Below are 20,512 nucleotides of genomic sequence, written 5' to 3' on the forward strand. Positions count from 1 at the left end.
GTATTTTCTTTTTCTTCAAACAAATTAAATGCTTTCATAGTTTCCTAAAAAATAAAAATAAAAGTTAATGCACAAGTTCTAAAGGCATTCGTCCTTGAATGTATAAAGAACATTGAGATTCTGCAAATGATTTTCAGATACATTAATAGCACAGGGTTCAGACAAACTCGCCTTTTACCTATAAATTGCAAATTTTTGGAAAAAAGAAAGTTTTTTTTTGAAATTACGAATCAAAGTCTGCCTTGTAATAAATTGTACGTTAAAAGTTTCTTATTTAAAAACTTTTATTTTTTCTAAATTCATTTTTTTTTTTTGTTTTTAACTAGATCTAGGAACAGAAATTTGATGGAAAATGGAAAAAGACGTTAAGTATCAGTCAAAATATGAAAACTTCTCTAGAGGGGTGGCATATTAGGCCTTTGTATGCAGCCGGTCAACACTCTGGGATCGGCCCCGACCCCATAAACAAAATAAGTTGCATCTGAAAATCCTATGAACTGTTTATATGTATCTTGTATGTATGAAATGTTTGCATACAAGATTTTGTGTGTGGAAAGGGGGGGGGGGGGAGCACTGACACCACAAATTATCACATTAGCAACACGGTTGCTTGGATATTACTCATAGCACTGATATTATTTATTGAGTATATTAATATTGTCAGCGTAGATTAAACATTTAATTTTCTACACAGCAGGTGTGGATCCTGAGAGGGGGTTGCCATAAAACAACAGTTGCCTCAAAAGTTCAAGAATGAAATTCTCAGACTTTTCCAGTCGATTTTAGAAAACACTCCAGGTTAATGAATGTTGACTTATGTTATTTAATATCAATACAGTATAATTTTTACTATAAATAAACCTACTTTATTAACAAATTAATGCTTTAAAACATTATCAATAATTATTATCAAAATTTGGGTTATGCTAAGACACTTACAATTTAATTACAAGAGCTTTGAAAGACCAGTTATTTTTGATGAGTAGTTTTATTTTTCAATCTCTGCAAAATTGTGTTGTGCAAAAGTTTGTTTCCTATTCAATGCAAACATTTTATTTTACTCAAAACTTTTCTCAGCACTTTATTTACAACCTTTTCCTATGGAAACATTATATGGGCTAGGGACAATTCTAGCATAACTGGGCATATTGTAAAAAACCTAATTAGATTTAAGTCTTCCTTCCTCTTTGTGACATAAATAACAGCATTCTATTGGTCCTTAATGCTAGAACAAGAATTTTCAAATTTTTGACTAACATGTCCTTGTTGATACTACAACACTCTCAACTATTGATGGGATATCTATGAAAAACATTGATGTTTAACAAGAAATAGATGTTTAAAATTAAAACATCAATGTTTTAACAAAAACCACAATGTTTCCAAAACTAACACTGAAATAATGGAAAAGTTTGAAGGATGATAAGGACTGAAATCTTGAACACACTAACCAGTTTTCGGCGAAGTCACTTTCAATGTTGAAATGTTTCTAAAAGAACAAGTTTTAACCAATAAAAGCTAAAATTTTGAGACTTTAAATGTCTATGACCAGTTATTTCACAAAAAAAAAAAGAAAACAAAATTGTGGAATGGAGACTATTAAAATAATCTAGAGTAAGACCACAATCCTATGCTTCGCTGAAAATACCAGTAATTTCCAGCAGAACATGGCTTGAATTTTTTTTTTCAAAAGAAACAAAATAAAATGTAATCAGGGGGGAGGGGGGAATACAGAAAAATCTTTTGGAGAAGGCATGGGAAATTGAATAAACGCTGCCGCCTTCAATGTTGAATAACAAAGTTTTACCAACGTTATTTTTAAACGTGCATGTTTTTTAATTTCTTTTTTAGGATTCCTTCAGGTCAATGAATCTACTTCTAAGTACATTAATATTATGCACTAATATACTTTCAATGTGGACGGAAAATATCTTTAACGTTTCAAACCATTCAAATACTAAACCCAATATAATGTCACCGAGATGCTCGACAATGAGTGGCTTTACTTAGGAACATTGTCATAATGATTATAACACGAGGGGAAGGTTATTAAATAAACCCTACCTTGCTTGAGTTTTTTTTCAAATTAAATTTATAAAGAAAATCATAACTTCAAAATATATAAGTTTTACTGGAAAGTTCAGTAACTATTCCTGTGGGAATTTCAAAACAGTTGCTGATTTGTTCTTAAAGCCATGACACAGTTGAGATAACATATTGATACTACATTAATTATTGACACTGTGGTTTCCATTAAAAATGATGGTTTTGCCAAGAAACTACCATATGATTTCTTTCATTTTGCATTTTTATAAGCTGAAAAAGAAATCTATTATTTCCCAAATAGGTTCCTGGATCAAAATGACTCTTTTAGGTGCACTTACACATTAAAAAAAAAAATAATAATAATTATTGATTCCATCAAAGAATTAGTGGACGAAGTGCGTTAATTTGAATTCGAAACCAGTGAGTTAAATGTATTCTGCACTTCTTTGACTCTGAGTCTAGTAATACTTCTTTAGCAAACAAAAATACTTTTATTCAAAATATACTGTGTGTGTTTTGTATTCTTTTTAATCAACTATGCAAAAGAAAAGTAATAAATAAAATAGTGAAATTAATTCATCCTTTTTGGGGGGGGGGGGCGCTCCCTAGAATCCACTACTGTATGTAATACATATCCAAGCTTTATAATTTATGTATAAAACTCACTTCTTTGCAATGTGACATTTACCGCACTTCTGCATTTTTTCGCAGCAGTTTCACCAATCAGATGGAAAAATTGGGAAGGAATTCCCGGACATTTCCAAAAATTTTAATAATTTGATTTTTACTGACTATTTTAGGCGATTTTCATTTTCCCTGACAGTTCCAAATTTTCCATATTTTCCAGGTTCATGGCAGCTCTGGGATAGTGACCCTTATGCGACCAAATATATCCTAAAGCTTTCCAGGCTTATATTTCGAAATAATTGCCTCAAACCCACAAACTTTACATTTACAGTCCTCATAAGTTTTATACAAAACGTCAAACAAATGGTAGTTTTAAACAAAAAGTTCTTAAAATGGAAAATAAAAGATGAAAATTAATCATATGATAAAATTTAAATATGGGAACTTCTCTTTACTTCATAACAAAAAGAAGACTTTTTGGTAGTTGTCTCGTTGCAAGGCGAGACTAAATTTGAGTTCTGAAGTATGTCAATTTCGCTACTAATTTCCGCTTCTTTTGGAGGCAAAAAACACAGCCTTTTTGTATGAACTCTAGCACTTGGAGCAGCAGACCTTCTCATAATGTCAACCAGATCTATCTATTTATAAACCAAAAACCTGAAGACTTTCGAAAGGTACACAAAATAGAATTCTAATATCATTGAATTGGCAATTAAACTTAAAAAAAAATATCGTGAGAAATGTTAAGAACTAATTGAAGTATCTTTTAAGTGCCCTTCTACTGTATTTTTTATTCTCTGACATTCTTTCTTCTTCTTGACATAGCATTAAATATGAATTTCGCGGGGAAGCGGGAATGCTGATAAAAATGTACACAAATTACATGCTGCCATTTGCGAGAAGAAAAGCTCGTTATAAAGCAAAAACTGAAACAACCTATTTCTTATTTTAATAAATTAAATATAGCAACAAATTGCATTACTTTCAACTTTGAACCTTCTTGAAGTGTTTCTGTGAAAATTTTCATTTATAGCTTTTATTAATAAACTTTTTATAATGACGTCATTTTCGAACTGATACTGGCACTGTCATTATAAAATATTCGTGTATATTGTTCGGCAGCTGGACAGCTGTGTTTATTTTTGCTGGTTTTCAGCTATGTGCGTGATAATACGTGTCAAAAATTATTATCACCATCAAATATATTTATTACTCCATAAAAATAATCATGATTAAGATGTCTTGAATCAATGGTAAAAAATTTTACGCCGGTCATGATTATTTTTCTGTCTAACTTAGTAGACCTTTTTATGTATAATAATAAATGTCACTGAAACTTCAAAAGGTGAAAACTTGTTTTCTTAAATTTAATTGATCCGGCTTAAGATTTTTAAACCGAAATCAAAGTAAGTCCCAAATAATTGTATTAGAATTTTGTCTTTAGTTCTACTTCTGAATTGTCTGCATTTGTGTATATTACTTTAACAATTTTAAATATGATCAAATGCTCATAATCTAATCATTGTTATTCAAAATTCTTTCAATCTTGTGTTTTAAACTATGCTTACCTACATTATTAATCTGACCCTGAACTTTAATTTTCTGTATAGATGCCTGCTAAGAATTTCGATCTACTTTTCCCAAAATGAATGTTATTAGGCAAATAGATGTATTAAAAAAACTAATATAAAATGTATTAATTCAGAAGCAATAAGCAGCGAAAATTGAATCTCCGCAACAAACTGTGTACAAAAATAGTGATCCTGAAAACAAACCAGTTTCTAAAATCATAATCTTCAACTCTTTGTGTGCAAATATAAAAATTGTACATTTCTGACGTGACACATTTCATTTTTATTGTTTTCAAACCTAAAAAGTTCCTGAAAGTTGTTCCTCCAGTGTTGTCTGTCATTTGCGTACAGATGCAAAATCTGCAAGCTCAAGCCGCCAAGTAGGAGCAAGATTTTAGAACTAAGTATATTGTGAAAAATTAATAAGTAATAGTAGTGTTTAATGCCTAGAGGTTTAGATTGTATTATTAAGACAGCTTTGAAAGTGTTCCATAGTGGTTAATGTGCTGCCTTTGATGCAGACTACCCAAGGGACTAGCCTCAAATGAACTCACTTTTCTCTTTCAACATATTTGACCCTTCCCTCCTTTTGTGACAGAGTGTTACACTTCAGAGTCGGCTCTTCATATGTCACGCTGTATGCCATAAATATATTGCTATAAATTTTTTTTTATTGCAACCAAAATGTGTGACGTAACAATCCTTGTCCCCCCCCCCCCCTCCCTTTTTTTGACAAAGAAAGGTCCAGCTATACGGGTCCTAAAAGCTATGAAGAGCCTAGCTGAGCCCAGAGTCTGTGGCTGGTCGTCACACTTGTATTTATATGAACATATTGTTATCAAAAATATTTTTATTGCTGCCAAAATGTGTGAAGTCACAATTCTTGTTACCCCACACCTTCCCTTTGTCACAAACTCGGAACTTCAAAAGCTCTCATAATGACATCATTTGTTGAAACCCCAGGCTCAATCCCTGGCATGAGTGATTCATTTGAACAACTTATCATTTTTTGCTTATTACATGGCAATCCTAAGGTTTAGGCTAAAAGGAGAGTTGTTAACTCTTTTGTAATGAAAAATTTAAAGATTTGGAGCCTCAAAAGAAGGCTCTGAACCTTGGACCGGGTGTGTACTTATAGTTTATATAATTTAGGTTTTGTACATACTACACAGGACCAGAACATTGATGAGAACTAGTAACTAAGAGGGGTACAACCAAAGTTGTTTTAGGATTCAGGACTCAGAATCCTAGGTTTTTAACCATATTGCTTCTCTCCTGTTCCTAAGTAGAAAATTCTAGTCACAGCATCAACTCTATGACATGGGCAAATTCTGTTCAGATTCAAAAGCTCTCACTGATATATGTAACTGCAGAGAAATCTCAATACAACGAACTTCTAAGGACTGTAAGTTTTGTTCGTTGTAATGGTGTTTATGCAACATAATTTAAATTAAATTAGGACTGAAAATTTAATTTGTTGAAATGTATATTTCATTGAATTGGTATTCATTAAAACAGGATTTCACTGTGTACTTTAGCTTCTATAAGCTGCAAAGAAGACTTTCTATGCATGGTTTAGTGAATGGCGGAAGGCACCCATTTGGTTAAAACATGATTATTTCTTGAAAAGAAGAAATTTGCGGTCTTCGGTTTATATTACAGAATTCCCAGAATTTTTTTGGATGAGTGATATATATATATATATATATATATATATATATATATATAAGGAAATAAAAAACTGCTTAGTTTAAAAGTGAAAATCAATAGAAAAATTAAATAAAACGGATTTTTTTTGAAAGGAAAACATTTCGCCCAAAATGCTAAGCAATATGTATATCAAAATGTTGTTTTGGTACCAGTGCATGGTTGATTAAAATTTATATTAGATATATATATTCATTGATCTTTCTTAACCTATTTTTTACAGGAATGTCTGTTCGAGTTGCCAAGAAATATGTCATTTATATATGTTTGCCGGTGCTATTCATATTCTTCATCTACCACTTCTATTCACCATGTTCTGTTACCAGTAACAATAGTGTTATGATAGCTGCACAGGTAATTCAATTCTCATTTGCTTACTAGAACTTCAAATTTTCTTTCATGCATTAAAAATATTATTCATTGATTGATTGCTAGTAATATGTGTGCAGGTGTGAGTAAAAAGGGGGAGGGGTCAAAAATATTGAAAAAAAGTGTAACATCATTTATTAAAAGCCTTCAATAGAAAACAAATAGAATTAAAATTTGCTTTATAAATTAAAAATAATTAAGATATGTATTTGCTTTTTATTTTTTCTATAACATATTTATTTCTTTTTCACTAATTGAATATTTTGTTCAGCGTTATATTTTAGGACAAGATGCTAAAAAGTATGTTTATAATCGAAGCATGCCATTAATTTTCATCGGAGGTATGCCAAGGAGTGGCACAACGTTGCTTCGAGTGATGTTAGATGCTCATCCAGGCATCAGATGCGGCGAAGAAACTAGAGTGATACCTAGATTATTAACGCTGAAGCAACAATGGTTGAAGTCTCCTATAGAATCGAAAAGACTTCAAGAAGCTGGGATTAGTGGAGATGTAAGAAGTTTTATTATTTTCAACCAATAATCTGTTCTGTTTAGATTAGCAGTTATTTAAACTCATTCATTGCATGATTTTCCTATAATTTTACTCCACTGTTGGCTTATGTTTCCTGTTTGTTTATTCATAGATCGTTTTTTTTTTTACATACAGTGCACTCTCAATTATCTGCGAGTCGATCAACAATCAGGAACATGTATTTTTGTAGTAAAAAACAAATACCAATAACTACCCATGGATGGGGGGGGGGGAATTTTATTGGTCTGATTTTTGTCTTTTCATAGATGTTTAACATTCTTTTTACAAAAAAAAAAAAAAAAAAACCTTCACCGGTCCGTTCTTTTTTTTTTTTTTTTAATGTTGAAATATTGAATTATCTTTATAAAAAGGTTTTAAAACCTTCACAAAAAAAAAAAAATCATTCAAAAAGCATTAAATATAAAATGATTTTTACCATCAAATCTATAACCTAAACTTTTTGGGACTACCTAAAATGAATTGCTTTTTGTTAAAAGGGCAGAAATTAACATATTTCGTAAGGTAACGTGTGTCCTTTCCACAAAAACCGATTCAAATATTTAACTCAAAAATGTTTACTTTCTTAGGATTTATTTATTTTCCTCCCCTCAACTCAATCTCTGTCATTTGTGACTTTACACAAGGTAGTTTAGAAAAACCCACCATCACAGCCCAAAAATGTATTACCTTTTATTTGTGTGTTTAAATAAATATAAAAATGTTTACTTTGAAGAGAGGGGGGGCAGAGAATATGTTCTGATATAAAATTAAGTTCATGAACATAATGTAAAATAAAGGAAATAAAAAAAATTAAGAATATTCTTTAATGCTTTCATCATAACTTTCTGAATAGTTCCTTTTTGAATGATTTTTTGTGAAGTTCCAACTGTGTGCTAAGTTCTATGATAAGTTTTACACATTAAACAAACCCTTGTTTTTTCAGATTATAATGAATTACTTAAACAAAAAAGTTTTAAAATTAGCAGAATAGATATGATTGTATGACTCATATTAATGATCATAATTTTTTTTTATATTTCAAATTTTGTGTAATACATAAAAAATGTACTTTTATATGAATTATATAAGCATTTTAATTTCATTTTTTCTAAATCAATTATATATGGACACAATAAATGCTTCACAGGTGTTGGATAATGCTGTTGCATCATTTATATTGGAGATCATCGCAAGGCACGGTAAACCTGCTCCACGATTGTGCAATAAAGATCCATTCACATTACGTTCTGCCGTATATCTTCATGCTTTATTTCCAAAAGCAAAATTCATTCTGCTTATAAGGGATGGTCGAGCTGTTGTTCATTCTATTATCTCCCGAAAGGTTTGCTAATTTTGTTCCTTGTCTGTACATTCACTATTCATGTCTGCATATGTTTACGTATGTCAATTTTTTAATCTTTCCTTACTAAGTTTAGTAATCATTTTTTCCCCCAGAATGGGATTGTTTCCTTCAGTCAAAGTGAATGAAATTGATAGAATAAGCAAAAAAAAAAACATGGACCCAAAAAATATTTTCATTTTTCCCACAGTTATTTTTTAATTAATTTTTTAAAATGTCCAATTTTTCAAACAAGGTGTGGTCTTGATGATGTAACAAATGATGCGCTTTGGCACATCTTTCTACCGCATTTCCAGGCTATGATAATCAAGAAGCAAATTAAAATTGCTCTCTACGCTTGCTATCAACCATATTGTTGCCAATATACGTGAGTAAAGATGCCAACTAAATATTTAGTTCTGTGAATGGCAACACTGAAGGGCATTTCATCATTTGTGATGGCATCGGACAGAGGCATAAACAATGAAAGTGCACCGATTTAAGTAATTTTTTTAAAATGTTAAACTTAAACAAATAAAATAAAAAAATAGTCAGATTCTATGTTTTTAAGCATGCAAAAAATACTTTTAAAATTTTGGAAATGACCCCATTGTAAATGCTATTAATATTATATTACATTTCCTAAAACTTAGAAACTGTAATAAGATTCTTGGATTTTATATTACAACCATGCATAATTAAAAAGATACGTGTAAAAAAATGTACTACTACCAGAAAATATCTTTTTTTTTAAATAAATATTTCATTGATCCTAAATAGTATGTTTTAAAGGGGTACAAGCTATATTAAAGTGATTCTCATGCTTTATAAGTTTAAAAAGACTTGTTTTATTTCATTGACTTAATATTTTAATGTACACGACTTTCAATACTTTTTTGGATAATTCTAAATTGAAAATGCATGACTGAAAAGATCATTTACACAATTAAAAATCTGAATTATATTCATGAAATCAATCTGATTCAAGCCATTGGATGACTTATTATTCTTTACCTAGCTATCAGGAATCATTAAAGTCATTGATATGCTATCATAAATCATTGATATGCTGAAATAAGTAAATCTAATAAGGGATCTTTCAAGAGAACGATTGCATAAAAAAAATGCCCTGCATACTATATTGACAATATGAACTGTAGTTTTCATTGACAATTATAATAGGTGTAAGTCATTCAAATTTCTAGTTTTTTTTTTTTTTTTTTTTTTTTTAATGCCAAGTAGTAACTATAATCATTCATTGATGCTTATAACTAGGGAAAAGCTTTTTTTTTTAATCAGTGATTATTACATCACTATATGTTCTGCTTGGATAAATTGGATTTAGTTTTGAGTGGTTTTTAATATTTTTACCGCTGATTTCTTTGGTGCACCAGCACATTAGTTAAAACAATAAATCTTCATTTTTTTCTCTGGTGAAACTTAAGTGCTACTATAATTTTCTTTTCTATTTTATTTATTTATTTGATAGGTTTCTATAACTGGGTTTGATTTGAACGATTATCGACAGTGTTTGACTAAATGGAGTGCTGCTATGTCAGCCATGTATTCCCAGTGCCTCAGCTTGGGCTCTAGTATATGCATGCCCGTTCATTATGAGCAGTTAGTCTTACAGCCAAAGCCGTATATGGAGAACATTCTAAAATTCCTTGATGTTCCATGGAATGATTCCGTACTGCATCATGAGCAGTTAGTTGACAAGCCTGGTGGAATTTCTATTTCCAAGTAAGTATTTTTTCTGTGCAGATAGAATTTTTTCAATGCTAACAATATGGAACTTGTATGCTAAAAGGAAAAATTTAAAGCAAAACAACAAAGGGCATAGGTTGAAACAACTTCCATTTTCCAAAATAATTTTTAAAATTACAGGATGCAAAAGAATTGGAACTTTAAGCACTGCATGCAATTTGCAGTGAAGCACATTTGATGTAGTCCTTTTTGTATTTTTAAAAAACATATGTTTTTACTTACACAAGGCAGAAATTAAGGAAATTTAATCAGTAGAGATCTTTAATAATTCATGAAAATTTTAATCTTCAAAATTATTAACAATTGCATAGATAGAAAAACTACCAATTGAAAAATAATTGCTATCATTACATGTATTCCATTCTTTAAACAAGTTCTTTCAAATACATTTGTAACTTTATTTTTTTTTTATTTATTCCCAAACTAGAAGATCTAAAATAATGGGGAATGAAAAATTAAGAAATATGGAAGTTTTGAAAATAATTGTCAATTCCTTTAATCTACCGAATTTGCAACACAGAGCTAATTGAATAAAAACCTTGAGAGATGTGAATTTAAATTAATGCAGAGATCGGTAATGGTGCAGGGAATTCAAATGTTACTCAAATTAGTAAATCTAAATTGTATAGTAAAATATCCCAACAAATGATTTCAAAGCAATAAGATTAGTCCGGAAATGTTTTTCTCAGGTATCAAAATATTAAGTTAAACTTTCAAAAATGGGAAATTTATTGAGAATATAAACAAGAAGTTCTGTCTAGAACTAGACGAGCCTACTTTCCCGTATACCCATACTACTTTCTTGTACCTGATCAATATTCTCAAAAATAGCTAAAATCGCAAATTTTTTCAAACATATTTTAAAAATACTTTAAGCTGATTTCTAGGAATAAAATATTCCTCACTCATCCAAAAAAATTAAATGCGTAAAAAAAAATAGCAGCAACTTTTAAACAAAGCAGCTAATACACTTTTTTCCATTAAAAAAATCTTTAACAGCTTTCAAAACGAAAAAATAATAATTAAAATTAATAAGCTCATTAAAATAAATACATCATATCAAAAAAAAAATCGTTTCTTTTTCCCCTGTTGCCAAAAACAACTTTTTAAATGAATTAATGCACTTACCAAAATAAATAAAAACAATAAAATGTCAACTTAAAGAAATAATTTTCATTGTCAAAAAAAATAAATAAAATCGTCTGCGCATATCTTTATGTAGAAACATACCATATTTTCGGGGGTATGGGCCGCACCCGCGATATATATTCAAAAAAGAATATTTTCACTGTACCCGCCGCACTCGGAATCGAAATCCAATAACACAATAATAGGGCAAAAAAATCGAATGCAATTTTAGAAGGACAAATAATAAAGGATTTTTTTAATCTTACTTTTCATTCATTATTAGTATATTTGTTAATGTAAGGCGACATCGGTTGGTTAACTAACGTAACCATCCAGAGCGCGGGACGCGGACCCTTCTCCTCATGGCGCTCCACGTTTTTTTAAGTGCTCGGCGCCACTGGGCACGCTTTAAGTGGGTGTCGCATCCACAGCATTTAGAAAAGCAATTCTAAAAACCATCGAAATCGCTTTCCTCGCTATCTGACTGAAAAAGACTCCACATTTCTTCATCCAGTTCCATGGAATTTTCGTTGTTGTCTGATGCGTCTTCTTCATTTTCATCAGCATCATGGCAAGGAGAAATTATTTCAGCCTGCGTGAACCCTGAAATAATGGTTCTAGGTTGAACAGAGTCCCACGCTGCCGACACCCATTTCGCTACTTCCGCGTACGATGCCGACTTAAGGTTGCCGCCTTTAGTGTATGAGTGCAACCCATTTGCCATCCACGTTTCCCACTGTTGTCAAAGGAAACATTTAAAACTGATTGGGCGATAAATCTAACGGCTGCAATTTTTTTGTCAGCCCGCCTGGTATTATAACCAGAGACGCCTCACTTTTCTTCACTGCTTCCTTCACCGGGTCCGTTTTGTGGGCCGCCATGGAATCCATGATCAGCATGGCTGCAGGCTGGAAGAAGGCACCTTTTCTTTTTCTCCAAATCTCGTTAAACCAATCAATCATCAAACTCTCATTCATCCACCCTTTTTCATTGCATCTTATTACAACATTGGGTGGAAATGTTTCTTTGGGAATCGTTTTTCTTTTAAAAATCAGCATGGGCGGCAGCTTTTCACCATTTGCAGTGCAAGCTAAGACGCACGTGAAAGATTTTTTCTCGCTCCCTGTGGTTGTAATGGAAACGGACTTTTCGCCAGTCGAAGTCACCGTTTTATTTGGTGGGCAATCAAATGTTAATGGGACTTCATCCATGTTTATCAACTGTGAAGGCTTAAATTTCTTTTGTTCAATCAACTTGTGGACAAAATCTAAGAATTTTCCCTTCTTTTCAAGCCAGTCAGCCGGAAGCCTCTGCCCCACAGTTGTTCTTTGCCTTACAGATAACTTATTTCTCGCCATAAACCGGAAACACCAATTTGCAGTTCCTTTGAAATTTGTCAAGCTCATACTTGCAGCAATTTTTCGTGCTTGGATGTGGATCTGCACCATTGATATCGGCATCCCTTTTTGACGATGTTCCAGAACCCAACTCTTAAGATTTTTTTCTAGCTCCAGCCAATGAGCGGTACCACTGCGTCTTGCGCGTTTTGATTTCGGCAGCTCTTCCGGGACAGATTTCTGCAATCTCCATCAACGAACGCATTTCTCGTCGATTCCGAATTCTTGGGCTGCTGGGCGATTTCCTATCGACTCGGCTTTTAAAACAACTTGCAGTTTAAAGGCAGCAGTGTAACTATGCAGTCGTTTTGGGGCCATTTCCAAAACAATTTGCAACAGAAAGCAATAAAAATTAGATGAAAGCAAAGCACGTGCGATCACGATATTCGTAGCAAGCGACGAGCAAACAATCAAGGCAAGAGAAGCACGATGGGTAAGGGAGAATAGGTTAGCTCGGAAAACCTGTTTTGGTAAGAGGAGTGAAAAATTTACGGAGGGGCGGCACCGAAACGGCTTTGGGGACTCGCTGTTTTCCTTTCGTCTCTCGTTGAAAAAAATCACTTCCCGCCATCTATTAACAGAATTTTTGATTTTTTTTAACCGAAAAAAAAAACATCGTATGAGCCGCCCCGTTGTATGGGCCGCATGGGCAATTTTTTTACTTTTTATCTCGTATGCGCCGCGGCCCTTACGCCCAAAAATACGGTAAATGACTTCGAGTTTATTCGCCGAAAACTGAATACCTAAATTAAAACTTTAGTGTAAAAATATAAACAAGTCAGATCAACAATAATTATTTCACAGTCAAAACCATAACTGCGGAGTCGGAGTCGATCTCATTTCGGGGTAAAGGAGTCGGAGTCGAATATCTAAGAATCGGAGTCAGTCATTTGTCCTCCGTGTATAAATTTTTGCCAAAGATACAAAGCCAGAATCGAAGTCGGGGAGTCGGAGTCCGATTAATTGTCGGAGTCAAGTGCCCCTAAATTCTCGGAGTCGAAGTCTGGAGTTTGGCGTCAAGAGCTATTTCCAACAAAATTTGTTTTAAAAAAATCCGCCTTCAAGTACGGAATCTACATTGACTTTCAGTTTCCCCATAGGCGCTAATGTTAAGGGATTTGAACCGTTCAAAATTGAACGGAAAATTGTTCAAATCAAAAAGATATTTTATATACAAGTTTTTCATCAAAAGCTTTTTCCTACAAAGTTTGTTTGAAGAAGATTCGTCTCACAGTTCGGAATTGTCTTGAATTTCCCCGTAGGCGCTAATGTTAAGTTTTTTTGAACTGTTCAAAATTGAACAAAAAAGAGTTCAAATCAAAAAGTGAAATATGGGAATGAGGTGTCCTTGCCGAGATCTTTCGAACAAAAAAAAGTTTGTTCGAATCGGACTATTCATTCAAAAGTTATTGGGGGGGGGGGAGGACAGACAGACCGACGAACCGACAGACATTTTTCCCCATCTCAAATGATGCATTAAGCCTTTTTTCATGCTTTTTTCTGACTTTTACTGGGAAAGAAGGCTAAAAACAGAGACATGAGGGTAGTGCTGTAAAGGTAGAGACTGCTAAAAAACAGGAAAGTTGAAACTTCTGGTGTTTTGTTTTCGATTCCAAAAATTTAGCACCTTTTCAATTATTAAAATGTGTTATTTCATTTTAAGTTTTATTGATATAGCACATGCAGTTTTTCTGCTATGAAATACTAATTATTTTGTGTTTTTATATGAACGAAATTAAACATTGTTAAGAGCTTTCAAAAAACAAAACTAAACACTTTTTAAGCATTATACCAACCCTGCTAGAGGATGCAACAAAGACATACTTGATTAAAATTCTATATAGACACTTCAGTATAAATTGTAGGCTTCCAGGGCTAGAAAAATCTTTCAAATTTTACATGTCCTGCCAGGCATGTTTGTCTAAAAGTTACATGCCCGAATTTTTAAATACCCAGTTTTCCTGATTGTATATCAATAAAAGCATTTGAATTTGTCATACAGCATTAATCAGATGAATTATTTTTATATAAATCATTTAAAAAAAGTTTGAAGAAATAGTACGTAATAAGCCGTCTTTAAATTTAAAAAAATTTAAATTATATAACAGGAAGGATCGCTTCCACGCAAACCGGAAACAGTAAACCATCTTAGCAGTAGGGCTTGAAATAAGTTTTGAGCTCCAAGTAAGAATACAGTAATTTTTCAATAAAATACGAACTAATAAAGTTTTAGGAAAAAATATTTGATTAAAAAATTACATGCCAGGCCGGGCATGTAAGGGTAAAAGATTCATACCCGATCGGAATTTTTACATGCCCCGGGCATGTTGGGCAGTATAATTTTCAAGCCTTGTAAGGCTTCATAATCATATACAGCCACACCTGTCTATCTCGAAACTCCGTAACTCGTAAACATATCTCGAACTTTTTCAATTTCTCAGCAATCTTTGTTAATTTCTCATGCTTTTCGCTCCCTTTTTCTGAAATAATTTATCTGTCAAACCTCTATTTCTTGAAATTCAAACTGTGTCGCCATTGAAATTTAAAGTGAGATTTACTTTTTAAAGGTAAAAAGTGGGCAAATGGTTAGCCCACATGCACGGTACAAAAACTGGCTTCACAACTAAAAATTACAGGAGTGTCTAGGGTTTTAAGATGTTTTATTTTTATCATGTCGAGGAATGGGTTGGACAAATCATCTCTTCTTGCACTCCATTAGAAAGTAGCTTTTGAAAAATAGTTGTCAAAATGTAATAAAAATTAAAAAGTATTGTTTGTAAGAGACACATGTCACTCAGGTTTACAAAGGAAAGACATGTTTCTCTAATCTTCAATAGTTTTTCCTAAAACGGGGAGGAGGCAGATGAAGAAAGAATCCAACAGAATTCCTAGAATTTGCTGTCTTTTAATAAATGAAAAAATAGTTCTGGATTTTTTAGTGAAAAAAAGTCAACATTGGTTTAAAAAAAAAAAAAAAAATCCTACCAAGCACTTCTGGCAATAATCAAAAACAAATTTCATTGAAGAAAGACAACAAAACTGTTTAAAAATTAAGAAAACACTCTTTTACTGACTTTACTGAGCGACAGACTTCGCGGATTCAAATAGTGACATGAAAAAAAAAAATCTTGCAAGCTGATTGATGCTGCAAAACAAAGTAAAATTAAAGAAGTCAGATCAATTTTGAAGATGACGATGATGAAGCAGAGGAGTGTACGCAAATGTCTCAAATGTCAGTAAAAACGTACTGAAAAGCATTTGAAATATTGTGAAACTTTCTAGAATTACAGAAAGGTATTCGGAAGGAAAGATTTGCTGTTTGTTAAATTAAAAGGAGGTCCTAATCAAGTAAGAAATATCAAAAATCAAACATTGTTAACAGATCTTTTCCATTGTGGTTATATGTAACTGTAAGGTATTAAATTAATTTTACTGCATGGTGCTTTATTTTGTTTGGTTCATTTAAAACGAATGCACTGCTTGAAAAACTTATTGTCGCTAAATTAAAATATAAATTAAAACCTCCAGATCTCAAAACCTGTTTTTCTCTAATTTTTCACCTGTCTCCATGACATTTGAGATAGAAAGATTCAAACTGTAATTCTCTATGTAAATAATTATCTCTAGAAGTGATTTTCAATTGAATGAAATACTTTTATGTTGGAATTTATTTTCAGATTGGAGAGATCTTCAGACCAAGTCATTAAACCTATCAATTTAGAAGCTTTAAGCAAGTGGGTTGGTCAGATTCCTGAGGATGTTGTACGAGATATGGCAAATATAGCCCCCATGTTGGCTACTTTAGGATACGATCCAAATGCTAACCCACCAGATTATGGAAAACCCGATTCATTTGTGTTAAAAAACACTGATTTTATAAAGCAAAATGAAAGGTTATGGGCAGCTAAAGAACAAGAGCTTCAAAAGCAAAGAGAACTTTTAAGGAAGTCGGCTCTTAAAAACAAGTCACAGACAAATGATGCCAATAAAGCAGAAAAAGTGGAAGAAAAAGACCTGGACACTTGAAGGATGCAGTAATTTTTTCCTGATTAATACAATGGACCTACATATATGGAACTCCCATGTATCGAAAACTTTTAATTTGAATTGAAGAAATTATTGGTCATAGAGCTTCCTGAATAATTTCTGGTATTTTTCTTGTTCTCCAGAATTCAGGATTTCTCACATTAAGCAAAAAGCCAGCACCCATGCTAAGCAAAAACAATATTATTAAAACTGCTTTTCTAATTCGAAGTTGTTAGCTGTGAAATGGAACTAAAAGCATATTTTTAGAATTGCAATTCTTTCTAATGTGAGAGACTTTAGTTTTCAGAAGTTATTGATTTTTTTTTTTTTTTTGGTTTTATTGTTATAAAGATTATTTTTGTAACAAAAGAATGCATTTTTGTTGTGTTACAAAGCAGTCAGATGATTTCAATAATTGTTACTAGTTTTATTCTTACCATCTAATATTGTATTTATCTAAATCCACAAAAATAATGAGTTGTAAAAGTTGTTAGTTTTGTATGTTTTTGGGATGTATTGACAATGTATAACAGAATTTGTTTTATTTTTTTTTTAAAGTTGGAGAGTCTCCGAAAAGGAAATCATTAGCGACCCTATTAATTATACGCACACAGAAAATGATACATACCAAGAGAAAATAAAAGACCAAAAATAAGTTTTAAAAATAAAGTGAATGGTGGTTAATAGAATCAACCACGTTGATGAATCAAATCGTCAAAAACAGAACAAAATGCAGCTTTATTGAATCAGCTGCTTAATGGGATCAAAACTGTTTTGAACAAACGTGATTCATATAAGCAGCAGCCACTGTACTTTAAAAATTTCCCTCATTGGTATATTAACAACACTAACATTCCTAACTTCCTGAAAATAAATATCAGTTGTTCTATCCCGAAACACTTTATGTATATGCATATAATAAAAGAAAATATGAAGCTTGAAACATGAGAATACAAGAACGTAAATAAAAAACAATAAAGTCATTTTTTTCTTTTTTAAATTAGAACTGTTTTATCTATGGGAGCATAAAAATTATTAAGAGAAAGGAGTATGAGAGTCCCTCAAAAGATTTTAATTTGAAAAAAAAAAAAAAAAAAAAACCCTCCAGTCTCAAGAAAGAAAACAAATCCAATGTTTAGCAACTCTTTGCTTTCAGACCTTTAAAGAGAAAGAATGCGGAAAAATCGCCCTCCAGTTTTAATATCTTTTTTGGTTTAAATTTTTCTCCCCCCCCCCCCCCCCCCATTAACAAACTTCACTGACATTCTTGAACTAGCACTTTTCTTCTTATATGTATTTCTGTTCTCTTGCATGTTTTAATTATAAATTTTATATATAACTTCTGTTTATTTTGACTTTTTGCTGTAAAAGCACATATAAACATTTTTCATCATGTCTGAAAATTTATAACACATTCAAAAAGTATACTGTCATTCTGACCAAGAATTACTTCATGCTAAGGTTATAAATCCCTATGATGTTTATGTACATAAAATTATTTTTGTGACAATGCTTTAAAAAAAATAATAAATTCATGCTCATGCTAAATAAAGAATATATCTAGAGAAAAATATATAGTTTGGAATCTAGAAGAAAAAAAATGGTTCCATGATTGAAAACTCATTAAAAAAATGTTAAACTAAATTAAAAACTAATATTGAAATACATTTTCAATTCTAAAACAGATAAGTAAGTTTTAATAATTATGTTTGTGTAGTTACAAGGCAGCTTAAAAAATCATTGCCTCATTTCCACAATTTAAATGTTTGGTTTTCTTAAAAATCAATTCTCAATTTATTTCATTTTTAGTGAGTTAATTATTCAAAGAATCCTTTAACTTTGCTCTTACTACAATTACTTAAAGTATATAATTCAATTTAACACAAGTTAAAAATAAATTCAAAAACAGGTTGAGCTAATAAAAAAGCAATTTAAAATATTTGCAAAAGTGAAATTTGGGTTTGTTAGCACTCAAGTAGCGTTTTATTCAAACATAAAAGATAACATTGTATAAAATCAACAGATTCCTGCTTTCAGTAAGTTACTGCTTTACAGCCAGGGCTAAGGCAGAAATACATGAAATACACCGCCAACTTAGTCAATTCCAGCCAAGGACTGCAGTTTCGTGCTTATTAGCACTCATCAGCCCGGCTTAGGAAGTGACTGAGCTGGAGGTGGAAATCCTCTTAAGGAAGCCAAGAGAGCCAAACAAACTGGTAGCTAATAAGGAATTAGCACTGACCAGATGAGTGACCAAAACATTGGTTCGGTTCAAGTGCTTCTTTGTTACTAAACTCGAAGTTTTTTTTTTTTTTTAATTTTCAAATTGGATATATTTTGATAATAATTACGAGTTGAGCTGCATTTTTGAACTCGGTTTTCCCATAATAAAAAATTAAAAATGGTTTGGTTCCTTTTAAACAGCAATTTTTATCAATTTATTCAAAATAAACAACTCTGAAATACTTTCCCCTTTATTTTGTTGTTATATGTTTGATTTCTTTTAATATTTGAAAGAAAAAGTTGGCAACTTTTAAATTTATCAAATTAAACCAAAAGAAACCTGTATCTCAGAACCAGAACAACGTAAATCATATAACCATTACTTTACAGGAGAATCGAGAAATGATCGCTTGGTGAATGCAAAGGATTGCTCTTTTAACACTGATTAATTATTACAAAGGATTTTTTTAGGATTACGTTCATATGACTTGATGCGTTATAGGGTTCTACATACAATGCACTAATAAACAGAAAATCGCAATTTTTGGACTTACGTTAGTCTGGCTCAGAGAAATCCTCATTCTATCATTTTGCATCCATTCTTGTAAAAAATATATTGAATTTTTTTGAAGGTAAATTCCTCATTTACTTATACTATAGGAACAAAAACAATTATACATCAAGATTTTTATGTTTATTTAACTTTTATATATGAAGGTCCGATTGTATTAAATTTTTCGTGTTCTGTATTTTTGTGTTAGACTTTTACATATGCCAGTAAGATGGATCTTCCAGTTCTTTATGAAATATCTTTTTTCAAACGTATTTTTAAATGTGTTCACATAAATAATATTTTGATGTATGTTTAAAAGAAATTACAAATGACAATTTATAACAGTTGGCTGGTTTCTAACTGGTCTTTTGTCATTTTTACTTAATTATTATGATACTAGTCATTATATAACAAAAGATCTGATTTTCTCTGTCTGGGAAAGCGTCTGTATTTTTAATTTTTTATGATATATATTTCTATCAACGTATAAATTAGGAAACAGATTTATATTACATTTATATCCTTGTTAAATTTTCAAACCTACAATAAACTTTTTTGTTTGTAGTATCAGTTATTTTTGTAACCTTTGTAAGTATTTATTAATATTTTATTGACAAAATTTGTTTTGACATATCAAAAGAGTCATTTTAAATTTTTATAAATAATGATGTAGTTAAAGATGCTTATATTGTCTTAAAGTCTGTGAAATTTTACAAAGATTAAAAGTATATTTTTACTTGTAATTTAGTTAATTGTTTGAAATGTTGCAATAAAAAAACATAAGTTTGTGGTAATTTTTTCTAGTTCTGAATATGTACATGTAAATGAAAAAAAAGAAAAAAAGCTATAATTTATTTTGACACTATTACAGACCCTGAAATGGTTTTTTTAGGGGGGGGGGCGGAGTAGGAAACAAGGAATCGAAAATTTAAAAAGTAGAAAAAAAAATCACTTAAAAAAGTAGGAAAAAACAAGAGATAAACTACACACACATCAAGAGGAAACAAATTTAGCGTAAATTTTATTCCTAATGTAAAATAAACTAACAGTATTTTTGAGCTGACAATCATCAGTATGAAAAATAAACTGGTGGAAATAAAGATATTAACCCATTCATGCCGGTTGGTACAAAAATATACCAACCGGGAAAAAAATTATAATTCGTCCTCACATGATACTATCTCCCCAATAGCTGTACATTTTACATAGTAAATAATCACAAAAAGG

At 31.4% G+C, this 20,512-nt stretch overlaps 1 protein-coding gene across 1 annotated transcript; it reads left to right on the plus strand.

Moving 5' to 3' along the window:
- Positions 1–3,833: 3,833 nt before the first annotated feature.
- On the plus strand, positions 3,834–20,148 carry LOC129220342 (protein-tyrosine sulfotransferase 1-like). The gene is made up of 6 exons (XM_054854747.1): positions 3,834–4,079; positions 6,175–6,305; positions 6,592–6,831; positions 8,000–8,194; positions 9,681–9,934; positions 16,161–20,148. Exons 2-6 carry the CDS (start codon positions 6,177–6,179, stop codon positions 16,507–16,509), a joined length of 1,167 nt encoding a protein of 388 aa, XP_054710722.1. The 5' UTR covers positions 3,834–4,079; positions 6,175–6,176; the 3' UTR covers positions 16,510–20,148.
- The last annotated feature ends 364 nt before the right edge of the window (positions 20,149–20,512 follow it).

The sequence above is a fragment of the Uloborus diversus genome, chromosome 4 (assembly GCF_026930045.1).
Source record: "Uloborus diversus isolate 005 chromosome 4, Udiv.v.3.1, whole genome shotgun sequence".
NCBI lineage: Eukaryota > Metazoa > Arthropoda > Arachnida > Araneae > Uloboridae > Uloborus > Uloborus diversus.